At 35.3% G+C, this 23,798-nt stretch overlaps 2 protein-coding genes across 2 annotated transcripts in view; one reads left to right on the top strand and one right to left on the bottom strand.

Moving 5' to 3' along the window:
* The window catches only part of UBAC2 (UBA domain containing 2), a 175,446-nt gene that overhangs the window by 129,407 nt on the left and 22,241 nt on the right, over nucleotides 1-23,798 (bottom strand). Inside the window, exons 2-4 of the mRNA XM_069467057.1 lie at nucleotides 15,708-15,835; nucleotides 12,736-12,855; nucleotides 12,087-12,196 (exon numbers count right to left, since the gene is read on the bottom strand). Of these exons, the coding sequence (XP_069323158.1) occupies nucleotides 12,087-12,196; nucleotides 12,736-12,855; nucleotides 15,708-15,835 (358 nt within the window). The remainder of the gene's footprint in view (nucleotides 1-12,086; nucleotides 12,197-12,735; nucleotides 12,856-15,707; nucleotides 15,836-23,798) is intronic.
* Nucleotides 493-4,323, top strand: GPR18 (G protein-coupled receptor 18). Its single transcript, XM_069467055.1, has 2 exons — nucleotides 493-721; nucleotides 3,176-4,323. Exon 2 carries the CDS (start codon nucleotides 3,213-3,215, stop codon nucleotides 4,206-4,208), a length of 996 nt encoding a protein of 331 aa, XP_069323156.1. The 5' UTR covers nucleotides 493-721; nucleotides 3,176-3,212; the 3' UTR covers nucleotides 4,209-4,323.

The raw sequence follows: 23,798 nt of genomic DNA, 5'->3' as shown, positions 1-23,798 counted from the left end.
AAATATTTAAATAGTAAAAAATGGATATTCTATGATTTTAGGAACTTGATCACAAAGAGTTATATTTCGTTTAGGAGTACCTACTGAGTGTCAGGTACTATGTTAAGCACTTGGGATTATTCTGGTTTAGGGTCCTCACAATCCTATCAGATGGCATTATCTCTATTTAACTATATAGAAACTATGTAGGAACAAAATCAGAGTGGTTAACTAGACAAAGTCACACAGCTTAGAAAGGAAAGAAGCTAGACTTTAAATCCCATTCTATTCTATATCACATCTTCTATTTCCAGAGATGCATACTTTAAGCATCAAAGTAAATAAATCAAAAAATACTGTCCCTTTTATATGATTCTCACATGCCATCATCTCAAGGGGAGCTTATGCTAAGCATGACTTCATAAACAAATCATTTGTGAAAGAGAAAAACCACATCCAGGGTAAAGTCATAAGGTGAAAAAAGTCTATTTCAGACAGAACTTCCTGAAAGAGCAAAGCACTGACTGCAGCCGACCAAGTACCAACTCCCATACCAAGCGTTCCATTTGAAACAACTTTTAAAACAACAGAAGAGCTGAAAACAAAAGAAATATAGCACCTCTTAAACACACCGTTTCCAGAAAGAGATATTTTCACAGAAGCAACTCAAAGATATCTTTTTTACAAAACTGGGTATACTGAAAAATGTTCGTCTCTAATACAACCTTTTGATGGACAGGAGGTAAGTAGCATTTAACTAACTTCATCGTAGATTGTTATCAGAAGTAATGCTTTACACTTACTAAATTTCAAAATCGTTTTAATAATACATTACTGAAACTATGTTGGTGAAGGACCTTGCAATAGATTATGTAATCACCTTTCCACATTATTAATATGGTTTTGTATTTATTTTCATTAAGTAGTAAATGTAATTTTTTTTAATTTAAGGAAAACAGTGATAGGAGAAATCACAGGCATATTGAGGAGTCTTCATCATGTAGTTTCAATTACATTGTTTCATGAAATATACTTAGTGGTTTTTAAGGAAAGAAAAGGTACAGATAATCATGGACCGCTAAAGCATTTAAAAAGCTGACTTGAAAGCCAATCACTTTTCAGTATTTATCCAAAAATTACTCTGTGTTTGCAGAGCACAACCTATAACAGTAATGCTTTTAAAACACAAGCATCACTGTACTGTATTTTTTTCAAACTTAAGCAAATGAATACAAGTATTGGAGACAAATAAGCTACATAAAAAGAGTTGAGCACAGTGAAGGAAGTATAGAGCTTATGTGACAAAGTTAGAGGATGAGGATGGGAGAAGGGAGCCTGAGGTAGCATTAAAAGAGAAAAAAAACCTACAAAATTTTATTTACATTACAATTGCTACTATTTAAAAATTCATTCAGGGTTAAAAATAAGATTTAAGCCTCCAAAATTATTCTCCTTTGTATGAAACTAGAGATGTAATTTTTCTATGCAGTACTTCCTCATTTGATAGAAATTAATATTCTTTCTACTCACACCAATATTTAGAAAATGTAATATACATTTTTAAATATATAGAATTCTACTCCAAAATCATATTTAACCTAAATATTTGAAAAGCCAGTTTAGGAAGGAAGGAAGGAAGGAGAAAAACAAAAATTCTGTCTTGTGCTTGTCCACAGCAATTGCTCAAATTAATTCTTAACCATCAACAATGCCACTGACCAGACTGCAGATCTCTCCCACAGTTCTCACTAAAGAGAGATTCAGGGCTGAATGTGAGACAGCCCACTCTGGGAAGTGACATTTTTGAAGGAAACTTTTCATCTACCTCCATATCTCAAGGGATGCCACAGGGTTCCATCATGTTGCAGCGAGTCTATTTTTAAAGTTTCTGTCACTGGCACTGCATCATGGGTGAGAGAAGTTTCACACTGGGGTCAATGATACTTACAGTCACAACTAATCTCCTTTCCATTTGGAATGGATAGATTTTGCTGGTCATGGGAATTTGTTAGTTTACACATACACATCAAGTTACTGAATGACTTCTTATTAATATCTACTTGTCTTACATATTCTTTTTTTAAATTTAATTTTAAAATTTAAATAACATTTAAGCTTCAGAAGCTAGGTAGAGTGAGCATAGGAAAGTTACTATACTGGCAATAGCTTATTTTCCAAGTGTTGCTTTCTGTGTAGCACTGCAGCAGAGCAGCTGGAATCAACTTCCAGGACACTGGTAAACAAGACTTGGAAGATGCAGTGTCAGGGGCTCCCAGCTGTGCCTTAGAAAAATAGCCCATCTATGTTCTACGAGTCAAGTTCTTGATCTGCAGACCATGGCACAAAACACTGCTGTTTGTAGACCGATGACAGTTTAAAGAGAACATAAGATAATATTACAAAGAAGTGTTTGCCACTTTAAAAGAGTAGGATTAATGGCCAAACACGCAAGTCTTCATTGGCAAACTAGAGAAGAGCTGCTATAGGTCATCTCAGCAAAGGTTCCTCCCTTTACTTATCTGTCGATTCAGTAAACACTTATTGATTGAGTACTACTACTACATGCTCACTAGGCAGTGGTGGGGAAACAGCTGTAAAAAAGGAAAAGTTCCTACTCCCTCTCAAATGAGAATTACTTGAATGTTCAGTAATGAACCAGTGTATGGTTCCTTTATTAGTTTTCTATATCTATTTATATATATTGTATATTAAAATTGTATTTAATTAATAAAAATACACCATTTGAAATTATTAATGTGGGTTGCAAAATATTTAAACAGAATGAAGATAATAAAAAGTGGCAAACAATTCTATAATATTCACAATTTGGAATGGCCTTTCCCCAATTAGTCCAAATCAAAGAAAGAAAGTTTATTACAGAAACAATTGCTACCCAATTTCACACTATAGGGAATAATCGTAAAGAAACAGTTATTATTTGGGGAAGAACGGAGGTGAGCAGGGAGAGAGAAAATGAATGACCTTGCCAGTACATTATGACACCCAAGACCATTTTAATAGATTAGTACAAATTAGTAATCACCCCTAAGGAATGTATTCCTTAATAAATACTAAGACACATATATGGCGTCTACAACATAAAATGCTCTCTGACAGCCATACTGAGCATAAGAATGTTAGCACTTATTTTTCAACTAAGGGTTTTATTCTTTTTTTTTTTAAACTATTTTTACAGTTTCTAAGTATCATGCTGCCTGCTGACAAGCTATAAAATGACCACCCTAAACAGTCGAGATCAACCTGTGCCTTCTAACAACTCACATCCAGAAGAATATAAAATTGCGGCCCTTGTCTTTTACAGCTGTATCTTCATAATTGGATTATTTGTTAATGTCACTGCATTATGGGTTTTCAGTTGTACCACCAAGAAGAGAACCACTGTAACCATCTATATGATGAATGTGGCATTACTGGACTTAATATTTATAATGAGTTTGCCTTTTCGAATGTTTTATTATGCAAAGGGTGAATGGCCATTTGGAGAATACTTCTGCCAGATTCTTGGGGCTCTCACAGTATTTTATCCAAGTATTGCTCTATGGCTTCTTGCTTTTATTAGTGCTGACAGATACATGGCCATTGTACAGCCAAAATATGCCAAAGAACTTAAAAACACATGCAAAGCCGTGCTGGCATGTGTGGGAGTCTGGATAATGACCTTGACAACCACCATCCCTCTGCTACTACTCTATGAAGATCCAGATAAAGCCTCCTCCCCCGCCACCTGCCTAAAGATTTCCGACATCATCCACCTGAAAGCTGTTAACGTGTTGAACTTCACTCGACTGATACTTTTTTTCTTGGTTCCTTTGTTCATTATGATTGGATGCTACTTGGTCATTATTCACAGTCTCCTTCACGGTAGGACATCTAAACTGAAACCAAAAGTCAAGGAGAAGTCCATAAGGATCATCATCACGCTCCTGGTGCAGGTGCTCATCTGCTTTATGCCTTTCCACATCTGTTTTGTTTTCCTGATGCTGGCCGGGGGAGAGAATAGTTATAACCCCTGGGGAGCCTTTACCACCTTCCTCATGAACCTCAGCACATGTCTGGATGTGATTCTCTACTACATTGTTTCAAAACAATTTCAGGCTCGAGTCATTAGCGTCATGCTATACCGCAATTACCTTCGGAGTGTGCGCAGAAAGAGTTTCCGATCTGCTAGTTTACGGTCACTAAGCAACATAAATAGTGAAATGTTATGAATAATAGAAAGTTTTTTTTTTTTCTTTCAGTCTCTTTAAAATTCACTTTACTAACTACTCTACGGTGAGTAGATATTCTGTATGATATTATCAAGTATGTTTTCTCCTGGAAAAAAAAAAAAAACTTTACAAACTCTTCTGCGGGATCTTATTGTGGTAACATAATATTCTGAGTATTCTAATAAATTCATTATTTTTATTTTTAAACTGGTGTAAAACATGTTTGTGAATTATTTGGAGAAAAACACCCAATTTGTGTTTCATAGTGTTTCATAGATAATTGACTTAACTTTTTGGATTTAATTCTATGTGTAAGTGACTCACATATGTTAGGTCAAAGGAGGGAAAAGTCCAGTTACTGTACAAAATACTTTGATTAAATTATTTTCTATCTAGATACTCCCTTAGGTTTAATTTACACTTAGAATTCGAGTTCTAAATCCAGTATTTTATGTTATAAATACCAAACTTCTAGGATTCCTGCATAAGAAACTATGTGTAATTCATTACTGTTATTTGCTGCAAAACAAAATAAATAGGAGCAAGAATCCAAGGGGCCAGTAGAGGACATCCCCACCAGCCTTCCCCTCCCAGAATTCATTCTTTTGAAAATAGACTACGTCATTCAACAAACACTGAGAGCCTATTATGCAGCAAGCTCTACTTAAGACTAATGATGGAACCCTAACCTGAGATCCTATTTTTACGCAATAATCCAAGTTCATTTCTATTACATGAGGTTTCTACTATACGGTGAAATACCATTCTCCAATACAAATAGTTTTCTCCTCTTATGTGATTAAATATCCCTTTACAAAAGAGGTTAACTGATTTTTTTCCAGGCCATATTTTTATAGTATACTTGTAAATAGCACTGGTCAGGGACTTTGAATTCTTATCGTAGACTTGCCATTTAATTTCTCCTAATAGAGTAACAAATCAAGTAACTTCTTCACCTAAAAGAAAAGGAACTGAATTATAATGTATAAATCCCCTATTATTCTTAATATTATGGAAGTAAAATAAATGATTCTACTATAACTTCCTCTCTGCTAAATCACCTTTATTACTCTCAACATGATCATCTCCTAATGGGACTTAGAACCAAATATATGTATTGGTTATAAATGGATTTCTAGAATTAACATACATAAATTCATATTATTTTAAAAGAGAAAAAAGTAAAAAACACAATGGAGTCTAATCATAAAATAGAAGATCCCTTAGATGATCTTCTAGTCCAATTCTTCTGTTTAAAATATAGAGAAACTGAGGTCTAAACAGGTATGTGACTTGCTCCGCTGAAGAACCAGAACCAGAAACCAAATTCAGTTCTCCTTTTATGTCAAACATCAATTTGTCAATAATAAAAAACAAACATGTTAACAGAATGTAAACATTCTCAGAACTACGTCAGGTAAAGGAGTCAAGGTGCTACTGAGATGCAGTTTCTCAACATAGAGAAAAACACTTAAACTTTTTAGTTTCAATATTTGGGTAAGATACTTTAATGAATATCTTTAACAAATAACTATTTCTAAAACAAGAGAAATAAGCTCTGTATTTAATACATAGGCTTACAGTACACGTAGATACAGTCAGAGCCTACTCTCAACTGTACAGATGAATCTACTCTTAAATTTATTAGATGGTAAGTTCTCTACAATAGCTTTTCTTGACAAGAAGAGTTTAGTCTAAGAGCACAACAAAAGACTTGACACAAAATCAACAAAGTAAAATTAGGTCATGGTTCTCACAATAAAACTGTAGATAATCTAAATTATAATTTAATTGTAGATAATTAAAAAGTTAACTTAAAAAGTAATTTAGCATTATAATCAAATACATTTTAACATGATATGTAAAAATTCAAAATCTCATTGTATTCTGGAGGACAATGTGAAATCTACACATAAATACTAACAATTAAAAATATGTTTATAAGGATAGATGTGTGACAGGCATGTGTTACTAGAAATGCCTAATACATATAACTTTTAATAACAGAGCTATCTTTAACTTTCAAAATCTGATGGTTACATTTTCTGAATGTAAATGATACTCATGAGCATCTATCATATGTCAGTACAATTTCTATGCAAAGCACTAGAAAAACAGATGAATAGATCTATGGTTCAGTGGCCTTCCCTTACAGTCTGATTGAGGCTACACAGTAAACCAAGATTGGTCCTTCAACATTGAGGGTAAGGCAACAAGTAAATAAAGTAAAATTTCATTCTCCCTGAAAGAGCTAGCAGGTGACATAGAAGGCACAGATAATGACCATGCAATGTATTAATAATAAATATTAATAGAGATATTAATAAATTTGTTATAGTACACCTAGAAGGGCCAAAGGGCAAGAGGGAGCAGAAAGCAAGCCAAGTAGGCATGAGAATACAAATACGTAGCATGTTAAGAAAGGTGAATGACTGATGGGTGGTGGTCAGATGACAAGGGCTTTGAAGAGAAAAAAGAGCCAGGTGCGGTGGTGGTGCCTGTAATGCCGGCTACTTGGGAGGCTGAGGTAGGAGGACTGTTGAAGCCAAGGAGTTCAAGGCCAGCCTGAGCAACATAGTGAGACTCCAGATCATTTATAGACAGACAGACAGACAATAAAGGGAAAGAAGAAAAGTAACACATAGAAGGGGTATGTGCTCACTGCTAGGAGCTTAGGAAACAGAACTTGAGAGAAATAACTTGCTCAAGATTTCATATAACTACTGAGTAGCAGAGCTGGAATCTCAAATCTGGTCAGTCTGATGACAAAGAACATGCCATTCCCACTATTTCAGACTGCCTTGATGGCATCTTGGAGAAAGAGTCTGACCTTTATTCTGATGGAAATGAGAATTTAAAGGTTTTTAGAAGGAGAACTGGCATGGTCAAGCCTGTATTTAGAAAGATAATTTCTAACAGATTGTATGGAATGCTTTGAAATTGATAGGCAGCCTACTTAAGAGAATTATTGTAAAAAAAACTAGGCAAGCAAAGATTAGTTTAGATTGTGATAATGACAGCAGAAGTAAAGAAGAAAGGATGAATGAATGAGTTATTTAGGACTTCAAGTTAATAAGACCCAGTGCCCTACCCCATTGACAAGAAAAGCGAAAGATTTCGAGCTTAGATGACTGAATAGATGGAAATGCCATTAACTAAAATGAGGAGTACAGAAGGAGGAAGGGAAGAGAGTAGGGAGAGAGGAGAACAGAGAAGATGAGAGCTTCCAAACATGAGGAATTTTCTTTTGAGTCTAGAAATCATTAAGAAATAAGACTCTAGAAAGATCAGGAGAGAGTAGTATGGATAGCAAACAGACAGCTGAGAACCAACATATGTTCACTGTGGTTGAGGTCATGACAGCCCAAAGAAACCACTTGGAGTAAACTTGAGAAAAGGGCTGCACATAGTAACTAAGGTCAAAAAGGACCAGGAGAAAACAATATGCTGAGACTCAACAGCAGGCTGTTTCATGAAATAAGAAGAGGTTAAAACCATGCTGAGACTCAAGAGCAGGTTGTTTCATGAAATAACAGGAGGTTAAAACCATTTAATATGCTACTGAAAGGTTAAACAGGATGACCAGTGTAGAAATTAGGTAGTTCCTGGTGATCTTTACAAGAGAAGTCTCAATAGTGGTGGGGTTAAAAAAGAGATAGAGAGAGAGAATTAAATGGGAAGTGAAGAACTGCAGAGAGTACAGATAAATTTGGCATTGATGGGAAAGAGAAAGATAACAAGATGTTCTATTAAAAACAATGTGGCTGGGCGTGGTGATTCACACCTGTAATCCTAGCACTTTAGGAGGCTGAGGTGGGGAGGATCATTTGAGTCAAGGAGTTTGAGACTGGCCTGGGCAATAGCAAGAACCCATCTCTATGGGAAAAAAAAAAAAAAAAAAAAAAAAAAAAAACTTAGCCAGGCATGGAGGTGCGCAGCTGTAGTTCCAGCTACGCAGGAGTGTGAGCCAGGAGGATCGCTTGAGCCCTGGAGTTTGAGGTTGCAGTGAGGTATGACACACCACTGCACTCCAGCTCTGGCAAAAGAGCGAGACTCTGAAAAACAACAAAAATAGCCAAAAACATTGCTAGTTGTAAAGCACACTGATTTAAAAAAGAGAGAAATTTCTATTTTTTATGTTGATTATTTCCTTGGCTGTGCAGAAGCTTTTTAATCAAGTCCCAGCTATTTATTTTTGTTGTTGCTGTGATTGCCACTGGAGTCTTCCTCATAAATTCTTTGCCTAGGCTGATATCTAGAAGAGTTTTTCCAATATTTTCTTTTAGAATTCTTATGGTTTCATGACTTACATTTAAGTCCTTTAACCATCTTGATTTATTTTTTGTGAGTGGTGAGAGGTATGGATCCTGTTTCATTCTTCTATGTGGCTATCCAATTTTCCCAGCACCATTTATTGAATAGGGATTCTTTTCCCCAGTATATACTGTGCTTTGTCAAAGATCAGTTGCTGTATGTAGATGGTTTTATATCTGGGTTTTCTGTTTTGTTCCACTGGTTTATGTCTCTATTTTTGTGCCAATATCATGCTGTTTGGGTTACTACAGCCTTGTAGTATAGCTTGAGGTCTTGTAATGTGATGCCTCCAGATTTGTTCTTTTTGCTTAAGATTGCTTTGGTTATTTGGGCTCTTTTCTTGTTCCAAATGAAGCGTAGAATTATTTTTTCTAGATCTGTGAAATATGACATTGGTATTTTGATGGGAATTGCACTGAATCTATAAATCACTTTGGACAGTATGAAAATTTTATGTTGATTCTACTGATCTATGAGCATTGATATTTCTTTCCATTTATTTGCATCATCTGCAATTTCTTTCCTCAGTGTTTCGTAGCTCTTTGTAGAGATCTTTCACCTCCCTGGTTAAGTATATTGCTAGGTATTTTATTTCCTTTAGTAGCAATTCTGAATGATACTGAGTGTCTGATTTGACTCTGAGCTTGACGGTCATTAGTGTACAGGAATGCTATTGATTTGTGTACACTGATTTTGTGGCCTGAGACTTTGCCAAATTTATTTATCAACTCCAGGAGTCTCTTAGTGGAATCTTTGGGGTTTTCTAGATATAAGAGCATATTGTCTGCAAAAAGCGATAGTTTGACCTTTTTTTTTCCAGATTTGGATACCCTTAATCTACCTACAGAATGGGAGAAAATATTTACAAGCTATACATCCTATAAAGGACTAATAACCAGAATCTACAAAGAACTCAAGCAAATGAGCAAGCAACAAATCAAACAACCCCATTAAAAAGTGGGCAAAAGACATGAACAGAAGCTTCTCAAAAGAAGATAGGGAAGTGGCCAATAAACATATGAAAAAATGCTCAATGCCACTAATCATCAGGGACATGCTAATTAAAGCTACAGTGAGATATCACCTTACCGCAGTCAGAATGGCTTTTATTAAAAAGTCCAAAAACAATAGATGCTGGCACGGATGCAGAGAGAAGAGGAATGCTTATACACTGTTGGTGGGACTGCAAATTAGTACAACCTCTATGGAAAACAGTATGGAGATTCCTCAAAGAATTAAAAGTCAACCAACCAGTTGATCCAGCAATCCCACGCTGGGTATTTACCCAAAGGAAAAGAAATGGTTTTATCAAAAAGACACTTGCATTTGAACATTTAATGCAGCACAATTCACAATTGCAAAGATGTGGAATCAACCCAAATGCCCATCAATTCATGAATGGATTAACAAAATGTGGTATATGTATACCATGGAGTACTACTTAGCCATGAAGAAGGATAACTTAATGCCTTTTGCAACAACTTGGACAGAACTGGAGATCATTATCCTAAGTGAAGTATCTAAAGAATGGAAAAACGAACACCACATATAATCACTATTAAATTGTAACTAACTGATGAGTACACATATGCACACAGCAAAGTAAAACTTAACGGAAATCAAGCAGGGGTGAGGTGTGGAGTGGGGATGACAGCAAAAAATTACCTAATGGGTATAATGTACATTATCTGGGTGACAGGCACACTTTTAACTCTGATTCAAGCATTACAAAAGTGATTCAGGTAACCAAAAACATTTGTAACCCTGTATACTTTGAAATTAAAAAAAATAAAAATTTGTATCAACCCCCCCCACAAAAAAGAGAGATTAGTTTCTTCTCTTTCTTCAGTTTTTGAAGCTTTGCTATCATCAATAAAGTATACATTTACAAAATACAAAGTTTATTTGTTGAAGATTTATGTTCCAAGAAGTCATGTTTGAGAAAGCATCAAGATTTTAAAAAGTCATACTGCATACTACAATGTTCTGTGACTTAAGGAAGAGAAATATATTCTTATTCAGGAGATGTCTGAATTAACATTCATATTATCTTTCAAAGGAGATACTATAACTTTTGAATTTATTCAAGTTTGCAACTCTCACTACAAACTGAGATTTAAATAGTTAAATGACTTCCCTCTCTTATGAATAAGTAAAAATACTCCCATCAACTTCAAAATTGAATCAATTTTCTTTTTATATACCAGGTAATAGGATTCCATAATGAAATAAATAAAGATTCTGCTGTCATTCAATTCTATGTACATCAGAATTATCATCAGATGAGAGGACAATGTAAATAAGAATTAAAGTTATGTTACCGTCCATCCCCAAAATTTATTCAAACACAAACACACATGACCCACACATACCTTCCATAACTCAGTAAGCCTTACAGAGAACCAGAAAGCACTGGCCTGGATGAGAAGCAACACTGCTTCTTTTCTCAATCAACATGGAATCATACCTGATGGCTACACTATGTATTTTCCACAATAATAAAATAGTCCACTTAAACTTCTCAGTGTAATTACAGTTACCACCGGTGACACTCAACAAAAACTGCATTATCGTTATGACACAGAACTTTACCTGTCTCCATTCAAATATTATTCAAAATCATACATTATTAAAACTGCTAAAGGTTGATATTCATGGATATTCATGCCAACTATAATATAGTAAATCTCACAAAGGGCAGCTACACTATAAACATGAACAATGTAAGTGTGAAAGCTATTAGAACACCAATTATATTTTTTAAATAGAGATCCAAAGTGAATTTGAATAAAGATACATACAATAGCCTAATCATTCTCAAGAACACATATTTAAAATTAAAACAAGACTAGAAGTTAGCCCACACAGAATTTTAAATATCCAGTATCTATATTTCACACTATCTCATCTCCCAAATATAGTCCCAGATACTTAATTGAGAGATGCTTTTAAGGTCATTTATGTATGCTAACAAATCTGTTCCTAGATACTAGTTATTTCATACACTAATAAGTAGGTGTTTTTTTTTTTTTTTTTTTTTAAAAAAAAGATCAACACCACAATATGAAACTATGAACACCCTGAATGAGGCTGGCCATTGCAGGTTGTCTACAAAGTTACCACCTATACACTGACTGTGTTTTATGTTTGGTGGAAGTATATAAGCAGTATCACCTTTAAAAGAAAAAAACCTCATTTCTCAGAAGCTTAACTTTAAATAAATTTGTTTCCTAATCTAATTACATTTGTAGTTTTCTATTTAATTAGATCATAAAATTGTACAAATTTCATTACAAAAACATTTAAAACTAATTCTAGCTTCAAAGGCAGAATAGAAAACTTTATTAGAAATTCTCTAAAACATGGAATTTCAAAGCTAAAAAAAACTTGATTCTGTTTTAAGAACATAAGGAAAATATAGGCATACATTGGATTTTTTTACATATAAAATCAATTTGACTATATATAAAAGTTTAACATAGTCTTACTGACTTTTGTGCATAAAAACACTTTAAATTGGATTTAAATATTTCTAAGTTAAGTCAATCTTTAACAGTTACTTACAATCCAGAAGGCAAATTACTGGCTGCAGTGATACTGAATGAATACTGCATCACTTCAACAAGGATAAAGTCAAACAAGGCTGACAAAACCCAGGAACCCAGCAAAAAGGACTAAAAAACAAAACAGGAAAAAAAATTATAGAGATGAGTCTCCTAAAAATAAACTAACATCTACTCAGTTAGAACCAGCTCAGGTATATACATATTTTAAAAGTTATTTGTTTCTATTGAAACAGACTTTTCAAAATTAAGAAGTAAACCCCTATTGTTCAAATGCATTTAACTTCCATAATTTCTAAGAATGTTGAAGAAATGATATTTATAGCAAGATATATTTTTAACAATACACAAACAACTAAGCAAAATAAGTGATTATAATTTTATTAAAGTCAAAGTCCTAATTAAAATTTTTATTATCTAGTCACACCTAATATTATCTATTGTCATTATTATTATTTTATTATGCTAATGGCTTAAATTAAAATTTTTTCTTTGGTTAATATTCATGCTTCAAATCAGATAAAGGATCATGTAATTAAAAAGATAATTATAAGTAATAACACCATGTTTAACAAAAGAAAACCTAAACTTAATTAACAAATTTTTTTCTATAACCTAAGTAGCAAAGGCAGGATACAAAAAAGACTTACTGCAAATTTTCTGCTTCCATATCTTCTTTCAAATATCCTAAAATTATAAATAAGCAGACTACTGCAGAAAGTATCTTTTAAATCAAGGCAAATTACTCTTCCACATATCAACCTCCAAATCTAGATGGGGATTTAAAAAAGAACAATAAATAAGAGTAATATTTGTTCAGGTCTCTTCGTTAGTAAATTTATTATGTTCACTTTATACTGCCTATTTTTAATACTCTAAGCAAACGCATAATGCACATACAAAAGGAAAATTAAAATGTGTGTTCACTAAGATATTAGCTCAACTTTCTGACACTAAAAAGTCCTTCCAACAATAGCATAAAGGGTACTTAAAATAGTTTTGCTTATTATAAGAAAATACATTCTCATTAAAATAACAGAAAACTTCTTGTAAAAAATTTGAGGACTATTTTTAGTGACATAAAAAATTACACACATAAGCTGGAATGAAAATCTAACAAATGTTCATTTTTATTCTACTGAATAAAACAGTTGTAACTGAAAAACAACTTATGTATAAACTCAAAAATATATATTTCTGAGCTTAATTTTAATGATCAACCTACTTCATGGCAAACTACGTACAAGGTAATTTATGGCAATTACTGCTACATATGTCTAGGTTTGAAATATTAGTTAATTTAAATCATTATTAACTGTCAGTTTATATTAAATCATTATTTCACCCAATGTTTGGTGGGGTGAAAAACATATATGGAAACATACAAAGAATAAAGAGCTACTCAAAGGTCTATTTTGAGTCTTAAACATTTTTCAGATTTTTAAAGATAATCTTAATGATATTTGCAAAACATTCTGATTTTCCTTCCCCTTCACAATTACCTTATGGGATAGGTAAAACATATTAATCCTATTTTTTCTATGTATTTTTGTGTGGTAAAATAGACATAAGATAAAATTTACTATTTTACTATTTTAAGTGTACAATTCAGAGGTATTAAGAACACTGGCAATGTTGTACAGCCATCACCACTATCCATTTCCAGAACTTTTTCATTATCCTAGACAGAAACTTTGTACCCATTAAACACAAGCTCCCCATTTCCTCCCCACTCAGTCCCCAGTAAGCACTATTCTACTTTATGTCTCTGAATTTGCTTATTCTAGATACATCATATAAGTGGAATCACATAATATTTGTCTATGTGTCTGGCTTATTCACTTTGCATAATGTTTTCAAGATTCATGCATGTAGCAATCTCATTCTCTTTTATGGCTGAATAATATTCCATGGGGTATATATACCACATTCTGTTTATCTATTTATCTGTTGATAGACATTTGGGTTGTTTCCACCTTTTGGCTATTGTGAATAATGCTGCTGTGAACACTGGTAATATTAACCCTAACTTAAGACAAGAAAAAAGAGGCACAGAGAAAGTATTTTATTTGTCTAAAGTGATATAACTTGTGCTCTTGTCAACAGCAATAATAAGTGAGAAAAATGACTGTACTCAACTGTCTCTACTTCAAGCAAGACATCAAGCAGTGTCTTTGTCATGAGTGTACTCCAAAATATGAGGGCACTGGACTGGTTCAGGCATGGCCACTGGAGTTCATTTCCCCTGCCAACCTAGCTGAACTGGGGTGGCTGCCTGCAAGCCTGTGTTGAGGCCACAGCTTGGTTCAAGGAGAAGCAGCACCATCATTAGTTAGGAATGATCAACATAGGCACACTTGTGTCTCAAAGGTGGCATCTCCAAACTAACTCTCTTTTCTCCCTCAGAAATTCCATGACTCTGAACCAGAGTCACACTAAAACTTTAGGTTGCATTTACTACCATCAATATGATGAAATAATAAAGTATACATGAGAACACCTAGGAAACTGTCAAGTACTTTACAAGTGTAAGATGATGATGACTATCATTTTTGCAGAACAGCAGATTCAAAAACAATGAAAGGCAGCCCCAAGTTCTTTATCCCACATTTACTATTAAAATGAAAACACTCAGGGACAAGCCCTGACAGCCACTAGGAAAATGTGGGGATTAAGAAAATTAAGACTTTATGATTATTAAAATATAACAAATTGCATTTATGGAACCCCATTTGTTTTTTGGTTTTTGTTTTTTTTCAGTTAATGACAAAACTGATAGCTATAGTTTTAAATAATTTATGTGTTATAACTGTGCTCAAGGACGTAAAGACCCGATAAAAGAATAAACAACAATTACATTATAGCAAGTGAAATAATACAGAAGCTATACTATATTCTGATAGAAAGCAGTAATATGGATAAAAAACTGAAAGCCCTTCACAGGAACTTGGTGAAGCCAATCTGAGCAATGGGTTAATTACATCAGTATCAAGAGAAGGTGTCAGTGTTCAAGAAATCAATTATTAAGCTTAAAATGGCTAGTCAAGTGTTCAGCAAAGAAAGGGTGGCAGAATTTGCACTAACACTCCAACTCAGAGACAAGACCCCAGCATGAGCATTTTCAATGACATCAGTCCAGAAACCTTGAAAGCCACAGAGTTCTGCCCTTTCCCATAGCAAAAACTCAAGAGAAGTTTCCTACTTGGTTTAACCACCATAGAAGTGATCATATATTTACAACCTGTTACAGCTGAAAGAACTTATATCCTCTAATCAAATGTTCAAACTAAGACAAGTTTTTGGAAAAGCTAAGTATGCATACTGAGCATAAAAAAAAGATTTAATGGTCTTTTTTAATTCCCTTGAAGTTATAAATTGCATTTTCATGAGTAAAAAGTGAAATTGAAAACAGATGTGCCCAATAAAAGGCAATACTGCAATTATTTCATTATAAATCTGCTTTGCTGAAAATATCAATAAACACAAATAGAAAATCTACTTATTAACAGAATATTAATAAATAGTATTTCTTACAAATTTAGGAGTAACAGCAGGAAGAAAAGGCAAATCTAGAAAAAAACCTGCCTTCTCTCTTCCCAGAGGCCAATGCTGCAGAGCTCACCTGGAAGTCGTGCTTGACCGCGTGAAGGTCATATACAAAGAACTTCTGACAGTGAGGCAGGAGGAGGGCCAGCAGTAGGGACAGGGCACTGGGAACCAGCAGAAGACTCTTCGACAGAGGTGCCTTGTCTGGAGGGAAAGAGGAACCCACTTTCAGAATGACCATTCCTAGGACTTAAAAAACCACAAGGGTGAAAAGCAAGAGAATTCACTTCTTTTACATAAGAATGAAGACAAAATCCAGAAACTCTGAAATTTAGTTCTACCTAACATATATTTTCAAAACATCTGTCTGAAGAAGTGATCAAAGGACACTGGAAAAAAGTGGGATTCATTGGCAGGGGGCTTGTCAATTGGCTCTTAAATGAGACTGAACCAAGTTTCTCACCAGCAACTTCTACAGAATACCTTTCAGAAAATGGTTACCCAGCAGTGTAAACAAAGAGAGAAGTATGTTTTCTATCAAATTGACCAGTTAGCTCCCGAGTGCATGAGATTCATATCCATAAAGACATTTGGTTTTTTTATTTTTATTGATACATATTATATGTACATATTTTAGAGGTACATGTAATAATCTGATACATTCATATAATCACATCAGGGTAACTGGGATATCCATCACCTTAAATATCTATCTTTTCTTTATGCTAGAAACATTCTAATTATTCTCTTCTAGTTATTCTGAAATGTACAACTGATTAGTGTTAACTAGTCACCCTACTGATCTACTGAACACCAGGTCTTATTTTTTCTAAGTATTTTTTTTTTTTTTTTTTGAGACAGAGTCTCACTTTGTTGCCCAGGCTAGAGTGAGTGCCGTGGCGTCAGCCTAGCTCACAGCAACCTCAAACTCCTGGGCTCAAGCGATCCTCCTGCCTCAGCCTCCCAAGTAGCTGGGACTACAGGCATGCGCCACTATGCCCGGCTAATTTTTCTATATATATATTTTTAGTTGTCCATATAGTTTTTTTCTATTTTTAGTAGAGACGGGGTCTCGCTCTTGCTCAGGCTGGCCTCGAACTCCTGACCTTGAGCGATCCACCCGCCTCGGCCTCCCAGAGTGCTAGGATTACAGGCGTGAGCCACCGCGCCCGGCCTTTTTCTAAGTATTAAATATACTTAGTATTAAATATTAACACTAATTAAGTATTAAATATATATACAAATGTATTATATACATTTATATATTTATATACATTTGTACCCATTAATCAAGTCCTCTTCATTCCCCCCTCCCTCCCACCTTTCCCAGCCTCTTATAACCACCAATCTACTCTATCTTCATGAGATCTACTTTTTCAGCTCCCACATATGAATGAGAACATGCAATATTTGTCTTTCTATGCTTGGCTTTTTCACTTCATATAATTATCTCTAGTTTCATCCATGTTGCTGCAAATGACAGAATTCTTTTGTCTGGATGAATAATATTCCATTGTGTGTGTATATACACACATACATTTTCTTTATACATTCATCCATTGATGGACACTTAAGTTGATTCCATATTTTGCCTAATGTCAACAGTGTTGGAATGAACATGGGAGTGCAGCTATCTCTTCAATATACTGATTTCCTTTCTTTTGGATATGTACCCAGCAGTGGATCATATGGTAGTTCTATTTTTAGTTTTCCGAGGAGGCTCCATACTGCTCTTCATAGTGGCTGTACTAATTAACCTTGTCACCAACAATGTAAGAGGGTTCCCCTTTCTCTACATCCTCATCAGCATCTGTTATCCCTTTTTGATAAAAGCCATTCTAATAAGGGTGAGATAATATCTCATTGTGGTTTTGATTTGCATTTCTCTGATGATTAGTGATGGTGAGCATTTTCTCTTATTCTTTTGGGCCATTTGTATGTCTTCTTTTGAGAAATGTCTATTCAGATCTTTTGACCATTTTTAATTGAATCATTTGTTTTTATGCTATTGTTTGAGCTCCTTAAATTCTGGTTATTAATCCCTTATCAGATGGATAGATGACAAATATTTTCTCCCCCATGAGCTGTCTCTTCACTTTGTTGATTGTTTCCTCTGCTGTGCAGAAGCTTTTTAGCTTGGTGTAGTCCCATTTGTCAATTTTTGCTTTGGCTGCCTGTGCTTTTGAGGTCTTATACAAAAAATCTTTGCCCAGACCAATGTCCTGGAGTGTTTCCCCAACATTTTCTTCTAGTATTTCCATAGTTTCAGGTCTTAGATTTAATTCCTTTAATCCACTTTGATGTGACTTTTGTATAGGGTCAGAGGTAAGGGTCTAGTTTAACTCTACTGCATATGGTTATCCAGTTTTCCCAGCACCATTTATTGAAGAGACTGTGCTTTTCCCATTGTATGTTCTTGGCTCCCTTGCCAAAAATGAGTTGGCTTTAAATGCATGGATTTATATCTGGGTCCTCCATTCTGTTCCATTGGTCTATGCATCTGTTTTTATGCCAGTACCAAGCTGATTTGGTTACTATAGCTTTGTAGTATATTTTGAAATCAGGTAGTGTAATGCCACCAGCTTTGTTCTTTTTAATTAGGATTACTTTGGCTATTTTGGGTCTTCTGTGGTTCCATATATACTCTAGGATTGTTTTTTCTATTTCTGTCAAGAACGTCATGGTATTTTGATAGGGATAGCACTGAATCTGTAAATTGCTTTAGCAATATTAATTCCTTCAATCCATGAGCATGGAATATCCTTTCATTTTCTTGTGTCCTCTTCAATTTCCTTCATCAGTGTTTTGTAGTTTTCCTTGTATAGATGGTTCACATCTTTGGTTAAATTGATTCCTAGGTATATTATTTAAAAAAAAACAAAACTCAAAAGAGGTTAAAAGTGTTACTGCTAACTGCAGTAGACTCCTGAAATTTTCCATTATGAGTACAATTGGAGCTGGTCAATTTTCCAGGAGAGCCTGCTGTCACCTCTGCCTTGTACCAAAAGCAGTGACACTCTTCTTGCTCCTTGATCTAGTCACTTATACCTAAGTATGATATAATTATACCATCAAGGATATTTGGGATATTTTAGAAATACTATAAATCTCTTCTGTCTTCATTCTATATGAGAGAAAGAAAAGAAGCAAATTATGTTTCCTTTCAGCTCTTCATTTTTATTCCCAACAGAGAAAATGTCAGCTTTTCTCTACTCGGGAACATGTCTTTCAATTACGTCATTCAATCAAAAGGTACATTCTAGTGAGACATCTAGGTGTCCTCTCCTCTCTCTCCTGGTCTTCCTCAGTTCCACCTTTGTGTTTTCATGCCTTCCTCTCTCACAGACACTGAAAACAAGCCCCTGAAGCTATGTGCTGAGCTAACCCACAGGGCAAGACAAGGGCTGGGTGTTGGGGGAAGGTGCTGGAGCCCATAAGACATGGGTTTGAGCCCTCATTTTGACAGTTACTCATGCTGATCCTTCGATATAGAATCTGACCTAATTCTCAGGGCTATGCTAAGAATAAAGTGACGTAAGTTAGGCATGTAGAAATGGCTAACACAACACCCAGCCCATGATGAGATCTTAGAAAAATAAAGTGAATTTAAATCTAGGAAAACCACTGAAATAAAATGCTTTCCTTGGAAACAACTGCTTTATATTCATGCATCAAATGACTACTATTGAGAACTCAAGTGGTACCAGCAAGTTTGGTTACAAAAGCATGGCTGAGATTTCCATAAAAGAATGAAACACTCAAGCTTAATCAAAACCTAAAATACTTTTTTTCTCTTAGTATCACTATTTTCCCCCACCCTTTTATTATGAAAAATTTTACACGTAAAGAAAAGTGTGGTTTTAACTTCCACTGATGAACTTTGCCTGAATCAAAACTTACACTGGGGGGGGAGGGGGTTACATAATGGTAATTTTGATAATTCTCTCATTACTTTTATATTTATTAGCTGGCATTCTTCATGCAAAAAATTTCTTGTGTTCATTCTCCTTTTATTTGGGTATCACTCTATAATCAGTTACAGCCGTCATCGTCGTCGTCTTTTTTTTTTTTTCATAATGTTCCAACTGTCCCAGTGGGAGCCCTTGAACAATCTAATCCCTTGAACAACCTTGACCCTGTACCTCCTGCTCTGGCCACCCTATCTACCCATTTATCTTTGAGCACTTCCTGGCTCTTAGGCTCACCTGTACTCTCCCTGTTCCAGACCTAGAATTTCCCTAAGGAGCCCTGTTAGAGAATGTCCGGAAATGGTCTTTAGACACCAAATCTGGGCAGATGTGCTCAGTGTAATTTTGGGTGTCACTGCTTCTACCTCTCTCGGTAGTCAGAGCTAGAAAACATTTTATGAAATCACAATCCATAACGATATTACCAGTTCAAATCTAACAATTTAACACTACAAGACTTTTTGTTAAGCTCTTTGCATTTTTGTCTTTTCTCTTAAATATTAGTATTTACCTGTTTGCTTTATCCTAGATTATACATAAAATAATTTTAATATTACAATATCAATGTCATTACAATTAACTGCTTATTAAGCCCACTGGGCAAGTTTAAGATATCGTTGAATCTTTGAAGGTGTTTTTTTTTCCTTTTTGTCCTTAGAAAATGTATATATATCTCCACTAAGGATGGACAGAGTCTTGTGTTAAAAAGCTACTTGAAATAATTCTTTTCTCTGTGTGATTATGACACACAGATTTGTTTATTTCTGTTTACATTCAATGTTTGTGTTTGCTTTTTTCTCTTTTTTAATTTAATTTTTTGAATATGTAAAATGTTTACATTGTTCAAAACCCAAAACTACGAAAAACAAAGGTTTTCTTAGACTTCAGTTTCTTAATCCCTCTATCCCATTCCTCCTACCCCACCCAAGCAGATATATACATTTCTGTTAGTTTCTAGTTTATCTCCAAGTTTTCTTTTTGAAAAAATTAGTAACACATATTAACACATATAAATACACATGAAGACACAGTACAAAAATATATATACAGGCAGTTCCTCATTTCCACACAGCTCAGATATGCAAGACTTCAGTTACCATGATTTAGTAAAACATCACCACTCTCCCAACAGCATGGTTCAAATTTCAGTTATCACAGTATATGAACTGTGAATAATTGCATAAAGTACAAACTTTGCTGCTAGCTCTTCAGTACATAAATCACTATGTCAATAAGACGTGCATATCATCCGTGACCAATCAAGTTACTTCTTTCAAAGTCTGTCAGTTACTGGTCAATTCATGCACAGACAGCAAGGTCCTTGTCTTCCCATGATAAATCCATATGACATTTTACAAAAATAGATCAAAAGAAGGAACTAGTCAATAAAGATGAAAGTACAGCAAAGAAACACAAGGTAATGCTGGAAGTGAAATGTGACTTAAATGCAACAGGGTTATAGAAGACATAGAGAACCACAGGAATGCTTACACTGCCACCATTCAAGAGACTTCAGATGTACAGCCAGAGAAACTTAGTGAAGCCAAACTTACCAACAGAAATGAGGAAAGGGGTTGTGGTAGGTAATATACTGACCCCTAAAGATGTCCACATTCTAATCCCCAGAACCTGTGATTATGTTAGGTTCCATGGCAAAGGAGAGTTAAGGTTGCAGATGGAATCGAGGTTGCTAATCAGATGTTCTTGAGATGAGGACATTATCCAGGATATCCACCAGCTGGATCCAGTGCAATCACAAGGGTCCTTATAAGTGAAAGCAGAGGCAGGAGAGAGAGTTTCAGAGTGATACTACATAAGAGACAGTCCACCAGTCATCCCTGGCTTTGAAGATGGAACTGGGCTTGCCATGAACCAAGAGATGTGGGCAGCCTTAAAAAGCTGGAAAAGACAAGGAAACAGATTCTTCCTGAAGAAATGCAGCCCTACCTTGATCTTATCACATGGAGATCGATATAAATTTGTGTTGTTTTAAACCATCTAGTTTGTGATAATTTGTTACAGCAGCAACAGGAGACTAAAACAATGATTGTGATGTCCCAGAGGAAGCGATGCAAAAATCTACACATTAAAGAAACACTCAGAAACATTGGAAAGGTATATGACAATTCACAAGGTATAAAAAAGATACTTCCCATATCATAAGTTATACAAGAAGGGAAACCCTATTCAAACTACTCTTGATAAGGTTTTTACAAAGAAAGAAAACACTAATTCTCAATGTATCTAATGTCTCTAATAACAGTGTACTGTTAGTTTTACTATTTTTTATATACCTATATACTTATAACTATATAAGAGAATTTTTAAAGTTTTAACAAAACATTATTTTAACAAAGATTTTTAAAGGTAACAGAACAATCCAAATTGTGGGGAGTTAGCTACGCTCCCCGCAAAGAGGTTTTTTCTTTCCGGTCAGGTCTCTCAGGCAGGGGTCGTCGCAAAGGATGGAAAAATAGTAGGAAACAGAAATAAAAGAATAATAATAATAATACACAGAGCCAAAGATATAGTTTATAAAGTAAAGGTTTATGAAAATAGACAAAAGGAGGGTGTCTGGATGGATATATTTCTTCCCGTGGAAATATATCAAAGACTGAAACTGCACACAGGTATTTTACAGGGTAGATACAGGCTCCCGTTGCCCTTTACATACTAACAGGCAGTTTGGTTTAGGGTCAAAGTCTTCTAAAAGCTACTACAGATCCTTTAACTAACTCTATCTAGGGGAACAATGAGTTACAAAATCTTCTTAGGGCAAACTCCTAAGTTTTATGATAAGGCTATTACTTTAGCAAAAACAGAGACATCTTGGCTCCGGTGATTGTGTTCTTGGAGACAGAGACGATCTTAGAAGTCAGCATGAGCTGTGCTTTGTGTTAATTACTTTAACCGCATGGTTCCTACTGGGCCCGGGCATTAGCATATCTATTTGATCAGCTCTCATCTCCAGGGGTCTTTGTTGGTCAGCTTTGGCAACCTATGGCCCTAGGTGAAGCCTGTCTTGTCTTTCAAAACAGGTGAGAATCATAGACCCAGTTTACAGCTGTCTCTTTGAAGTGCAGCTGCTACTGACCAATGAGACGCCCTCCTGAGGTGAGGCAGCTTTTGAACTAACACATTTATTTTTTCTTTAAAGAAAAGCCTTATTTGACTTCTGAAATCAAATCTTGTCTCCAAAAATACAGGGGGCATTTCTATAACTCAGTATTCTTAGGCTCAACACCAAATTTTCCCCACTGATTATTAAAATAGATTGGCCTGGTTTCAGCTTGCACATTTTTATGTTCTTGCATTACCTTGCAAAGCAAAGACTACCTGGGTGTGTGTGTGTGTATTCTTCTTTCCTAAAACAATGCTTCAAACTGTCACTTGTCTATGACCTCCAAGCTCACATGACAACTCCTAGGCCTGGATCTCCAATCTCCACATTCTGGGTCTCCTGATTGTCCAGCAAGACCTCACTATTATGTTCTAAGGATCCTTTGCTCTAGCCAAACCACGTACCGCATTACCTCCTGAACATAGCGATTTCTGTTCCAGTGCTTTTGGAAAAATCTTTCCAGATTTAAAACCCCAAATATCATCAATGCCTTCCTTAGGAGCAGATCTCAATATTCCTTGTCTCAATCTTACCCAGCCTTCAAATTACAGCTCAGTTTCCACTTTCTCTATCAGCCTGAGCAAACCATTTCAACTTACAGGGCTTTCTCCCTCACCCTGCACCCTTGTTCCCACACACTACTGCCAACAGTCAGGGTTCTGTACAGTTCTGCCTTTCAACTACACTAAAGGTTCCTGAACGGAGGCCACATGTCTTACTCTTCTCTACACCCACCGTAAAGCCTAGCACAGCCACGTGCACAGAGGAAATGCTCAGATCATGCACAGACAAGACCACAGAAAGGTATCACTGACGGGACATTCTCAGGTTCTGTGAGGCACATGTTAATCTTATTCACAAGAAATTCCCTGGGGGCAAATTTACCAGTTACCGTTGATATTGTGGTTACTGTGTTTGTTCAAGCATATAAAAATAGCCCAACTATTTCCTCTCTGGTAAGGTCCTGCAAGCACCTAAACTGGAACCATTGGTAGAGTGGTTGCACACTCTCTTCCTGACCAGAATGCAATCAAGGCTCCACGGAACTAAGACCTCACAGAGCTCCCCACCGCCCAGT

This window comes from Eulemur rufifrons, chromosome 4, assembly GCF_041146395.1.
Source record: "Eulemur rufifrons isolate Redbay chromosome 4, OSU_ERuf_1, whole genome shotgun sequence".
NCBI classification, from domain to species: domain Eukaryota; kingdom Metazoa; phylum Chordata; class Mammalia; order Primates; family Lemuridae; genus Eulemur; species Eulemur rufifrons.
Note: the sequence above shows the minus strand (reverse complement) of the source record. Positions and strands in the feature narration are given on the sequence as shown.

Excerpts from the sequence above, each read along its gene's own strand:
- GPR18 (XM_069467055.1), top strand. The coding sequence starts at position 3,213 with ATGACCACCCTAAACAGTCGAGATCAACCTGTGCCTTCTAACAACTCA.